The following is a 14,260-nucleotide window of genomic DNA, read 5'->3' on the forward strand; positions in this document are numbered from 1 at the left end:
CAAAACTGTCCCATCGCATTCCCAGATCTGATACAGAAACATCTAGGCTTCCTGACAGACCTTCTCTTGCAAAGCTGTCCACACCGCATTCCCAGATCTGATACAGAAACATTTAGGCTTCCTGACAGACCTTCTCTTGCAAAGCTGTCCCACCGCATTCCCAGATCTGATACAGAAGCATCTAGGCTTCATGACAGACCTTCTCTTGCAAAGCTGTCCCACCGCATTCCCAGATCTGATACACAAGCATCTAGGCTTCCTGACAGACCTTCTCTTGCAAAGCAACTATTTTTTAAAATAAGTTGCAAAATTTATTGAAAATGCGAAACAAAATTATCGGTCCTGTTCTAATCTGGTGCGCTGGGCACCTCCCATCCTCTGGGAAAAGCTCGCCCGGTGGTCTTCCACGTGACAGGCGCCGAGTGCTTCGCCGACGTTCGGCAACCCTCGGCCGTTCCCGCCGGCCGAAAGTGTTTCCGAGGTCGGGAAAAGCAAATTTCCCGCTTTTACTTTTAGAAGACCCCCCCCTCTCCTATCTCCCCCCTCACCACACCCACTCCAGAAATAAACACATTATCCTTGGACGCAGCGAGACGTGTTTATGAATATCACCAATTGTAAAGGAGACAACGCACGGTTAACTGAAGAGTCATTCAGTCCCTGAAGAGGCATGTCGCAGAAATTTTGTAAATGGAATGTTACAAATAACTGGTTTTTGTTACTCATAAATGTAAATACATTTATGTAACTGTTTTTTTTTTGGAATCTGAGCCCACCATCCACCCGCAGCAGTTATAGAGTCCTGAGGGACTCTCTGTCAGCTGCACATAGAGGAAAATCTTCAAAATATTTCTGAAGAAATAAATATTGCTCTATTCAATTAATGAGGGGGGAGGAGGATGTACGGACAGAGGCCGACACTTCGTCCCCACCCCTCGGGATCCCCTCATTACCTCTTTTAATTTTAATAAAATAAAAACAATAAGAACACAACAAAAAAAAATAACAATGTTTTCAAAAATAAAAATAAAAAACAGAATACAATTTAAGACGAACACAAACATGTATGTACCTGTTCTGTAAAATTTATATGTAAAATAAATAAATAAATAAACTATCGAATTAAAATTCAAATATGGGGGATTTAAATCCCCCCATTCGGGCCGGCTAGGTTAAAGCAACTCTCAGCCACGGATAAAAAATGCCAAGACGCCGCTACCATTTCTAATTAAAATGGGTAATTAATGCAAATTTGCAACCTCGTGGCAGAAACAAGACAAACACATAATGTAGGAAGATTTATAAATCTGCGTGTTTCCTTTTATTAATTAGCGCAGCTGTTTTCTGGCTGTCAATCTGACAGCTACTTTGGCAACTATTCGCACCGACGAATTAATTGATTAATTCTCAAATATGAACACTTACTGCCAATCATCTTGCGAAACGTAGTTAGCGCTGTGTTTTCGCCATTCGTCTAGATCTATGATTCTGCATTCGCACGACTCGGTATTCGTTTTCTCAATACTTGTCTAAAATGCACAAATATAGCACTTTGCATTGTGTTATGATGAATCGTTGAATGTTAAATATCAAACCGTGATTTAATAGTAAAGTTTTTAATTTGAAGTGTTTTCTTTATATTTAAAGAATTTATATTATTTTAAAAAGAGGAATATTTCTGTTTTTATTATTTACGAAAATTCTTCAATTTCATACTATTTCTGTGAGCCTAAGCGGCTCATTATTAAAAATATGTATCGAATTGTGGTAGAGTGGGTTCGAACCCAGAAACTCTGACTCAAGAGTCCGAGACACTAACCACGATACCACAACCCGAGATATTATTGAACTCGTCTAATATTGAACTTCCACCATATGTTAGTATATACACTTACTGTGCAGGTCTTGAAGCGCATCCCCATTGCGCAGCTCTTCGTATCCTCGATCCTGATTGCTCCCGCTGTCCCTGAGTTGTTGGCTGAGGCTGCCGTTAGACTGGCGCAGGCTGCCGTTCGAGTGCCGCAAGTTGCCGTTCGATTGGCGCAGGTGGCCGTTCGACTGCCGCAAGTTGCCGTTCGAGTGCCGCAAGTTGCCGTTCGAGTGGCGCAGGTGGCCGTTCGACGCAGGCAGATCCCCGTGGCCGTCCCCCGCGGGGGGCCCGGGACGCGACAGGAGTCGCAGGACCTTGTCGCGCATCTCATGTGATGTCCTTTGTATTATGGACGCCTCGATCCACGGTAATTTAATTCGAATAACCCTGTTTCTTCTTCGATATTATTTGAGAAGAAAAACAGCACTGGACTGTTTTAACAAACACACAAATTGTTTTTCATTTCGCGTCCATGTTTCGGCGTTTTATCACATATTTAATAAGTGTCAGAAAGATATTTACACTTTACATTTCCACTGTAGTTTAACGTTTTCAGTCAATACGAACACGATAATTTTACCACTGCAAACAACAGTCTATTTGTAGTGCCTTTTAACAGCTATGATATGATTTTAAATAGTTATAATGGCAACACTACTTATTATTTTTTAAAGTTTCTTGTATTATTTGTTATGCCATTTAATTCGACACTGGCTAGAACACCCAAGATGGGTGAAAAGCCATTAAAAAGAAGAAGAAGAAGATTTAATCGGGAAAAGATACACGCCTGAACAATGTTCAGAAATTTTAAAATTTTTATATCAAAATCAGTGCTCATTTGTGAATTTAAGAAAATCTGTGAAAAATTAAAGAAAAACTTAAATATTTAATATTAAAATCGAATACTGATTTTAAATGTCTACAAAATTGTATTTTAATATTAAAAACACAAAAATAATTGTGACAGTTGTTTCGCCTTGTTATGGCATTTTGAAACTAATCATTAGTTTGAAAATGCCAACAATGTGAAATAATTGTCACAAATGTTATTTTTAAGTGTTTTCAATACTAAAATACAATTTAGTAGACTCTAGACTAGTAAAAATCAGTGTTTGATTGCAATATTTAATATATGTGAATTAAAACGGATTTCTAAAAATTAAACGCTAAATGTATTAATAAAGAAAAATTCATGGAAGATATTTTTTATTTGATCGCTCACTATCCATTGTATTGAGGGCATATTTAAAAGCAAATTTTCTTTGTCATACTGTTTTATCGTTTAAAGAAATTCGCCTTTAAATTAATAATCGCCTACAAATGTCGTACATGAATTCTTCTTAAATTTGTCACAGAATCGCAAATCAGCACTGATTTTGATAAAAAAAAATAATCTGAAAGTTGTTCAAGCGTGTATCTTTCCATTATTAAATGGCATAACCTACTGAACACAAATAACATAAAAAACTTTAAAAAATAATGAACAGAGTTGCCATTATAACCATTTAAAATTGTATCAATGCTATTGAAAGACCTTTTATTTACCAAAGTCGTTTTCATAACGTTTTACTGATTCTTTATTTAGCTAACCACAGTCTGTTCTGTGTGTCCTAATTATGTACATTATTAGTATCTCGTAATACCGTACGCAAATCATTTAAATGAATTCATAATACTTCAATGAATGGCAGACATAACGACATAACTAATAAAATGTGACTTTTGTTCAAAGCGAAGATAATTTCATGAATTAGATTGAAAGCAGTGATGGCGATCGAATCAAGTAGCGTCATTTTCAGATTCTATAATACACGATGACATAATTAAATACATGTGGGGCAGATAAACACAACTAAGTTTGGAGTAAGGTCCTTGCAATATATTGCCTGTACCCAAATTAACCAGCTGCCTGACATGTATAAAATATAACCCAGTCAGGGATCCAAAATGAATAAACTGAAAACATAATTTATGAAAATATATTTTTGTTGATTACTTATATAATATTTTCTCATTTGTTTCCTTTAAACATGCTTCTTACCTAATGTTTTTTATATGCCTATTTACTGTACCTTTTATTGGTTTATATTTTAAATTTTGCCCTGTATTTTCTGTACTTTCTTATTTGTGTTTTACTCTCTTGTTAACTTTAAATGAGTAAAGGAAATTGATCGCGAATATTATATATATATATATATATATATATATATATATATATATATATATATATATATATATATATATATATATATATGTATATATATACATATATATATATATATATATATATATATATATATATATATATATATATATATATATATATATATATATATATATATATATATATATATACACATATATATATATATATATATATATATATATATATATATATATATATATATATATATATATATATATATATGTGTGTGTGTGTGTAATAAAATACCTAGGTACCTACCTATACATTTTATTAAGTACTTACAAATAGTACCTACATAAAACAGTTCTACCACCAGTAAAACGTTTAAAAAATAAATGGAGTTACACCGGTATGTCCGTCATCTTGAGTCGTTTTGCTTGCTTTGTCGGCGAGGAGAATGGGTGTTATGCAGAACAAATGGTAGAAGAAGAATGCAAAACGTATATAACTGCCGGAGTTGCCAAAAATAAGCGAATAGCGCACAACATGTGACGCTCGCTTGGCGCCAACCACTGTCACTGCGAAATCACACTATTAAAAGATATTCAATTATGTTTTAAATGACTCAATGTGCAACGGACGAAGTATATTGTAGAATTTCTGTACTTAAGGTGACTGATTGCTGCTGGTCGACGCTTTTCATATCTACAATATATGCGCGTGACCTTGTAACAATTTGACATCTTAGTCTATACAACGATAATAATAAATAATAAAACCCTTATCCGCACCCCAATGGTGCAAAGGGCACTGTGTCATATGAACGCAGTGTTATCTTGATCGTTTATACATGAAGGAAAGGTGATCAGTCCTTCGCTTCAGGTACCAGTCCATGGTAATTTTGAATAAATACTACAGTGAAAAACTCCCTTATATTTATTTTACCCCTCTTGGGAATCGAACCCGGGACCTCCAGAACGGTAGCCGAGCGTGCTGACCATTACACTACGGAGGCGGAAAATTGCACATTCTCACTTTTTGTATATTATTCCATTATTATTTTTCATTATTCTCGTTATTATTCCCTGATTTATTATTTTTCTATTAGTATTTAAAAATATCAACGACGTCATATATCAAAAATCGTCAATTTTCAGTTCTGCATGTTTTTGGAATGCCCAGAAAAGGTACTATATCCCAGCAAAAGCGGCATATTTTAAACTTAATATTTACCCCCGCTACAGTGCAGAAAGTGTTGTTTTTGCATTTTGAAGAAAAGGTATTTTTTTATTCTTTTTTTAAATATGCTAAATATTTTTCAAATGGAGTAAAAACCTTCAAGTTTTACCCAAAAAGATCTGTTGCACAGTAAAAAGATCGATAAGTAGCTTGATATTTTTTTAGTAAATTTTATTATATTTTTAAACTTTAAAAACGATCTCCTGAAAAATCAAATTTTGATATATGACGTTGTTGAAAGGAGTGAGCGATATATGATCAATCTCATGACACTGTACATATGAGTTCACAACAGCCATCTATGTTGGATTGAAAAAGCTTTTATTCAACAGAGAACCTTGTATTTGAATGTAGGCAATTTCCCAAAATCCTCAAGAATTTGAGTAGTGTGGTTGCCAATCATGGGTAGGTTGGTGAATGTTGCACGTGTGTACGAGTTTTTATAATTCATCATACTTATAATAAATTACAAATTACAATAATGTGTCATAACTGAATTTTCCTGTGCCATGGGCACATTTTACAACATCTGTAGAACTTTATGAAAGAAAATAACAACATTTTGAGTGTGTCCAAATACACAATCTGGATTATCTCCAATTTTAGGAGATATTTTAATATTATTTTTTGACATCTCATCAAAGATAAAGAAGAATATGGAAGTCTGGGCATTTACGGGGTTCATGACCATGTGCTGGTGAAGTGATCACTTTACACACGTGTAAAATTCACCATTCTACCCATGTTGACAACCACACTACTCATTTTTTTGGAACTCCTACTAGATACAGATACATGTATAATTTGTAGAAGTCCAAATATGATAAGTCTTCTTCTCCGTCTTAATCCTCATTGCTGAGGGTTGTGACCCTTGCAGAAGCAATGACTCTTCTCCAGTTATCCCTTGACTGCGCTGCACGTAGCGCTCCAATCACTGAGGTGCCTGCTGCTGCCTTAACTTGATCGGTCCATCGTGTGGGGATCTTCCTCTTCCTCTCTTTCCCTCGAGGCTACCGATCACAACTAGTCGTTCCAGGCTATCCTCGTTGCCACGCGCAACGTGTCCAAAGAACTGGAGAATCCGTCGGGTACAGATATTGGCCAGAGACAAGCCATCCAAGCGTAGTTCCTGGCGAATGGACTCGGAATTCGGAGCATGCGCCTCCAACACCACATTTCGAAGGCATCAATTTTTCTCCTTTCTGCTGCTTTTATGGTCCATGTTTCAGCAGCATAGAGAAAAATGGAGTGGACCAAGCTCCTGACAAGCTTCATCTTGGTGTTGTTACTCACACCCCGGTCTTTCCAGATCTTGTCTAGCTTAGACATTAGGCACTTTTGGCGATGGCGATACGAAATCGTTACAAGCAATAAAATTTGCCCACCAAAGGGTTGAGTCGTAAATTAAATTACGTTAAATGTTATATGGGTTTCAAGAAAATTAAGCTGCGGGCTATTAATTACGTCGCCTTAAGCGTATTTTAAAAATCGACCAAATGATAACGATCTGAGCAATACGTAAATTAATCGAATGCACTTATGAAATAAAAAAAGCAAAGATATGAATATCAATTCCAAATAATTTACAACCGATATCAATTGCTTAATAAAAGCATAAATTGCACGATATAAAATACAAAATGCACAAATCTTTCATCATTTCCTTATCGCACTCATTCACGCATCGTGGCCGTCAAAATTGATGATCGTATTAAAATTCAAAAGCGGCTGTGTCCACAATTTTCACACCTACGCATTTTTGTTTTGTATCGAATTTCTAACGCAGTTTTGGGATATTAATTATTTTTTGAAAAACCAAATATATTTTTTTCGAATTTTCGAATACATTTTAAACACACATTTGATGACATCATAACATAGTTTAAGAAGGATATGGAAGTCTGGGTATTTACAGGGCTTATTACCTGTCATAATTTAGTTGAGATTCACTTATAGATATTCCTCTTCACCCATGTTGAGATCTAAAAATGTTAAAATGACTGCAAAACGGAGAAACCAAGATTTGTGAACAAGGATTCGGACACATTCAAAAAAGTTACTACTACTACTACTACTACCATCACACCGTTTCCCCGCAGGGGTAGGCAGAGAGGATGGAAGGCCACACCCTTCTGTCCTGACATACACTCCTCGTCTCCTTCATATCCATACATTTAGTCATACATGCCCTCCGATTACGCAGACTTTTGACACCGCCAGATTTTAGGTTCTAATTGATCTGATCGTGCCAAGTCTTTTTCGGTCGTCCACGTTCTGTTTTCCCTCTTACATTCGCCACATATATTTTCTTAGTCATTCTCTCGTTATCCATTCGCTCCACATGTCCATACCACCGCAAAGAACTCAAAAAAGTTTTTATCTCAAATTCACCCATTTTGGACGTGGCCCCTTTTGAAACTTAAAGACATTATTATTTTTACGTTTGATTTGTGCAATTTATCCATAACTAGATTGTAAATTATTTAATAATACAATAATAAAAAGCAAGCACTTTATAACACTGCTATTACATTTTTATGACATGACGTCATAATGGAGTCACGTGTTTCAGTCAAATGTTTGTTCAATTTGTTATTCTCGAACAATGCATCCGTAAAGACACATAAGCAAAGCAGAACTTACACGAACTTGTACGAATAGGGGTATGCATCCCCGAGTATCCTAGCCGAATCTCCTTTTCCTATAGACTATTCTTCTTCTTCATTAGAACTTCACTAGAGACATCTATTGGTGATATAAAAAGAAGCTTTTTTATTGAGCAGAAACTCTTATATTACTAGTGAAGTTCTAAGGATTCAAAAACGACGTTTCAAAATATAGAACTTCCAAGAATTTGAGTAGTGTGGTTGTCAATAATGGGTAGAATTAGTGAATGTTACACGTGTGTAAAGTGATCACTCTTTGACGGTTGTCAGCCCCGTAAATGCCCAGACTTCCTTATTCTTCTTCATCTTTGATGAGATGTCAAAAAATAATAAGAAAATATTTACTTTGGCCCTGACCTAGGACCTCCAGCACCGTAGCCAGACGCGCTAACCACTGTGCTGCGGAGGCGGATGAATTAATTAATACTAAAGTACAGCAAAAATAAATTAAAGAGTGCATTCAAAGGTCGAATGATGGATCACGTGCAAAAAATACGAGTTTGAAGTGAAACTAATTGACGATGTATCGTATATCATGGGAGGAAACAGAATTCAGTTAAAACTAGAAATTTATTCCTATAACTATCAAACGAACAATGTTTAATACTACAATTGTTAAAAAAATTGACACCTCAAACATACGAGTAGATGGAGAAGAATATGGAGCATTTTGAGTGTGTCCAAATACTACTTCACAAATCTGGATTATATCCAATTATAGGAGTTCTTTTTCATATTATTTTTTGACATCTCATCAAAAAGTAAGAAGAATATGGAAGTCTGGGCATTCTGACTCGCTGCTCGCTGATAGTGTGTGAAGGAGACATGTATTTACCAGTGCTTACTATTTGTTATTTTATTATTATTTTATGTTTAAGACTTTTTGTTTCTCTATTAGTGTATTTATTAGTGTATTTTTATATTAGATACTGTGTATATGTATTACGTTAAAGGCTTTAGCCGTTCAGAAATAAATAAATCAATTTACAGAACCTACGACCGTCATGGGCTTGTTCCAAAAAATTGAGTAGAGTGGTTGTCCATCATGGGTAGAATGGCGAATGTTGCACATGAGTAAAGTGATCGCCAAATGCCAGCCTATGACAGGTCATAAACCCTGTATAATTAATAACATAAATATAATTATAACAAAATATCAACGGAAGTAAAAAAATGCAAAGAAATATGGAGTAAATTCAAAATTCATATTATTTTTTGACATCTCATCAAAAATGAAGAAGAATATGGAAGTCTGGGCATTTGCGGGGCTGACGACCGTCATAGGCTGGTTTAAGTGATCACTTTACAAACGTGTAACATTCACCAATTCTACCCATTATTGACAGCCACACCACTGAAATTCTTGGAAGTTCTATATATATGAACCAATTTTTGAAACATTGTTCTTGAATCACTAGAACTTCACTAGACACATCTATTGGTCAGCCCCGTAAATGCCCAGACTTCCATATTCTTCTTCATCTTTGATGAGATGTAAAAAATAATATGAAGAATATGGAATTCGGGCATTTACAGGACCTACGACCGTCATAGGCTTGTTCCAAATATTAGATGTCTCTAGTGAAGTTTTAGTGATTCAAGAACAATGTTTCTAAAGTGGTTCATATATATATATATATAGAACTTGAGTAGTGTAGTTGTCAAACATGGGTAGAATGGTGAATGTTGCACATGTGTAAAGTGACAGGTCATAAACCCTGTATAATTAATACCATAAATATTATTTTAACATAATTTATTGAGAAGTAAAAAAAATGCAAAGAATTATGGAGTCAATTCAAAATTCTACGAAATTCTTCATTCCAAAACGAAACTAGTTGCGTTCATATGGATTTTAAACACATGTGGTCCAGGTCCACGGTGATTTACTAGAATAAATATGGTTTTTACGAGACGAGTGTAGGATACTGAGAGTAAGGGCGTTTGTGTACTACACGGAATACCGGTATAATTTTACCGTTTGTTACTTCAGTTAGCATATAAAACGGATGATTGGCTTGGATTGCCTTGTGCTTTTGTCTTGGTTTCTTCGAATCGGTGCGTGATCACGGTGCGCGTAAATTCGATCACGCCAAACTGTCGTAGTCGCTTTTATTGTTCAAAATCGGACTGCCGGACGGTAAAATTCCATGAAGTGCACAAGCGGCTTGAGGATTGACCTAACGTTTTACGTATGGACTTTTCGCTACACGGTCAATATTTGACAGAATATGTGAATACGCCACGCGTGTAATGTTCATAGTAAACACGACGTCACGTCTTTTATGATCTCTTTTAATAATTACGTCCGTGATAATTCGAGTGCTGTTTGCATTACACGTTACAAGACTGCGGCAAATGAATTCGTATTTGGTTATATCACGAAGGCAGGTACTAACAAGGAAATGGTCTCCGCGGACACATCTCGGCACTTGGAGATAACATACATGCAGATATGACTCATTGAAGACGAAGATTGTCACAGATAAGAGCAGGGTTTCTCAACATGGGGAGCACGTCTTACCGGGAGGCAATTTAAATGTATTGGGGGGGCAATGCGCAAATCGTAAAGGCCAAGTATTCGTTAAATCGCACACACACACACACACATATATATATATATATATATATATATATATATATATATATATATATATATATATATATATATATATAACGTGGTAATATTTTTCTTCGTAAATTGGGTGTAAATAATATGTAAAGTGGGTGTATAATAATAAAATAAACAATGTGTTGCTTTGTAATAAAAGTTTATAATTAAAGTTTATTCTTAATTTATCTTTATAATATTTTTCTATCTATCTATCTATCTGATTCTGACAGTTCAGCAATATTATATTTTTTCTATCTGATGTCTTTTGTTATATTCAGTGCGACGCATGCGACATCTGGTGGTAGAACTGTTTTATGTAGGTACTATTTGTAAGTACTTAATAAAATGTATAGGTAGGTACCTAGATATTTTATTACATAAATATATATAAATATATATATATATATATATATATATATATATATATATATATATATATATATATATATATATATATATATATATATATATATATATATATATATATATATATATATATATATATATATATATATATATATATATATATATATATATACATATATGTATATATATCGAAGTCATACAAGAGAAAGTGACGAAGTGCATTTTTTACAAAAACGTGATCATTGACTATTTGATATCTTACTAGCCTTATATTGCCCTGCAAAAAATCTCAAACGATTTTAAAATTTGAAGTATAATACATTCTTTGACTTGTTACAAAATGACTAGCTGCATCGATGTTTATTTTGTTGCCAAGCAAAAGTGACTTAAATGGCCCTCCTGAACATTTTACGTTTTGTTAGTTGGTCACCTTCTCCTGTACGACTACGATATATAAACTAATTAAGCATCACGCCTCTTCCACGTTCATGTATCTCCTCATACACACCCACCGATTATACTAAACGCCGACTCCTAGCATAAACGTTTTATTTGGTAATTATTTTATTTAGTGATATATTAACGAATGTTAGCAAATCCAAGATTATGGTTTTTGAAAGAGATGAATGTAGATCTGAGAGTGAAATATGTATATATCGCTCACTCCTTTCAAGAACGCCATAAATCAAAAATCGTAAATTTTCAGTTGTGCATGTTTCCGGAATGCCCAGAAAATGTACTATATCCCAGAAAAAGAGCCATATTTTTAACTTAATATTTACCCGCTATAGGGCAGAAAGTGTTATTTTTGCATTTTGAAGAAAAGGTATTGTTTAATTGTTTTTTTAAATATACTAAATATTTATCGAATGGAGAAAAAACCTTCAGGTTTTACTTAAAAAGGTATGTGGCACAGTAAAAAGTTCAATAAATTGCTTGATTTATTTTTAATATAAAGTGTTATATTTTTAAACTTTAAAAACGTTGTCCTGAAAAATCAAGTTTTTTGTTTTATGACGTTCTTGAAAGGAGTGAGCGATATGTGTGAGCGTATGTATATCATATAAATGTATCCCTACAAGATTTGTTATTTATATATGTTTGACTGGACAAATTGCACGTATTCAAATTGTTATGTGATTTAAAATGATTCCCAAATTACCTAACCTTACCCTACATTCTATATCGACCATTTAAATAAAACTTTTTAAGTTACATCTTCGTTTAAACACGCTTATCTACAAATATATACGTGGACGTTATACAGTGCTTGAAAAACCTTCAAATGTAATCTTATAAATACACAAAAAGTGCTGAAAAACGCACGCGACTCGAAAAAACGACTAGAATAAATTCAAGATCGAGTCATAAATATTTGAAAATACACCCTGTTGGGGTTAATAGAAACTAATTAAAAAATAAATAATTATAATTTAAATTTAATAAGTTATAAACAGATGCCAATGTCGAAAAATATAGTTTTGTTTATTTATATATAAATATATATATATATATATATATATATATATATATATATATATATATATATATATATATATATATATATATATATATATATATATATATATATATATATATATATATATATATATATATATATATATATATATATATATATATATATATATATATATATATATATATATATATATATATATATATATATATATATATATATATATATATATATATATATATATATATATATATATATATATATATATATATATATATATATATATATATATATATAATTAATTAATTTAATTTGCTTTGAAAATACGTTTTCGAAAAACCGTATTTTTTTACGTTTTTAACTTGGTTCACAATTATTGAAAAACACACCGTATGGGGTTTGTGAGAATGTAAAAAAATCATATAAACCATGATTTAATAAGTTTTACACACATGAACTGTTGAATTTTCTATTATTAATTTCAGGCATAGTTTAAAAATACGTCTTTTTTTATTTATTTCCGCCATTCACTTTGTGGTAAGACATGTATAAATTAAAAATAAAACACTTGTTTTTTACCACTCAAGTATTATAGTATTAGTTTTTAGTTGGACTGGGGGATATTTAAACTACATATGTAATATATTTTGTACGAATTGGCAACGACCGATAATAAAAAAAAATTAGTTATAAAAATATTGTTAATAAATAAAGTTTTTACTTTATGTAATAAAATAAAACCCTTATCCGCACCCCAACGGTGCATAGGGCACTGCGTCATATATACGCAGTGTTCTCTTGATCGTTTACACATGAAGGAAAGGTGATCAGCCCTCCGCTTCAGGTACCAGTCCAGGGTAATATTGAATACATATTACAGTGAAAAAATCACTTATATTTATTTTACCCCCCTTGGGAATCGAACCTGGGACCTCCAGAACGGTAGCCGAGCGCGCTGACCATTACACTACGGAGGCGGATACTTTTACTTTGTAGAATAAAATAACAACTATGTTTTTTTGTCCACATGAACTTTTATGTTTTTTTTAAAATAATTTTTACATTTTTAGTTTATATTTAAACCCGTAGATGGAAGTATCTGTAGCTTCCGAAACTAGTCGCAACAATATAATACTCGTGTGATAAAATAAAACAAGTTTTTTATTTGCAAACGAACGTTTGCCAGCGAGCTGATCTTCATCTACTACATCACTCCAAAAATGTCAACTTTATTTTGATTTTTTTTTCTTTCGCCGTTCTTTTCTTTATTTTTTAATTTTTAATCTGTTTATTATTGTTATTTTAATTTTATTTTACAAAAAATGTTGTACAACATATTATATTGCACCCACCACTTAGTCAAGCTGGAATAAAAAAAAAACTGTTATTATTTATATTTTAAGTCTTTTTTAATTGAGATTTTTTCATTACGTTTTTCACTTGGGTCACTTTGGGTCGGAGATTAAATACACTGATGAAACACTATCGCGACGCGACCGGAGCGGGTGGAGTTCGCGACAGAACTGCGGGACCGAGGACCAACTGATCTGTGTGTGCGAGACTGCCAGAGTAGAGAGAGATTCCGCGAGTATTTCGGGCGCAGTCGGGAATAGCCCGGCCGGCCGCGGCGCCGCGACGCGGACGCGCGTCACGCGTCACGCGACAGCGCGTCACCGTGGCGAGGGCTTTCAGCTTGGGCTGGTGGTTCGGCGAAACCACCGCCATGGGCCCTTTGCAGGTCGAATTACAGATGTTTCTGATTGGTCCACGCTAGATTATCCCTGCTGTTCCCAACACAGATTCAAATAAAACATTTTTTATTGTTTCAGCATTCACTTATCTTACCCCCCCCCCTCTTAATTTATCTTCAAACCCTTATCCG

General features: G+C 33.7%; 1 protein-coding gene across 1 annotated transcript in view; it reads right to left on the reverse strand.

Moving 5' to 3' along the window:
- The window catches only part of LOC148301678 (b(0,+)-type amino acid transporter 1-like), a 34,449-nt gene extending 20,506 nt beyond the window's left edge, over positions 1-13,943 (reverse strand). Inside the window, exons 1-2 of the mRNA XM_088272890.1 lie at positions 13,810-13,943; positions 1,896-2,452 (exon numbers count right to left, since the gene is read on the reverse strand). Coding sequence (XP_088129016.1) covers positions 1,896-2,196 — 301 coding nt within the window. The 5' untranslated portion in view covers positions 2,197-2,452; positions 13,810-13,943. The remainder of the gene's footprint in view (positions 1-1,895; positions 2,453-13,809) is intronic.
- Positions 13,944-14,260: the final 317 nt, after the last annotated feature.

Source organism: Brachycentrus maculatus, unplaced genomic scaffold (assembly GCF_059751285.1).
Source record: "Brachycentrus maculatus isolate JH-2025_06_01 unplaced genomic scaffold, ASM5975128v1 h1tg000531l, whole genome shotgun sequence".
Taxonomy (NCBI): Eukaryota; Metazoa; Arthropoda; class Insecta; order Trichoptera; family Brachycentridae; genus Brachycentrus; species Brachycentrus maculatus.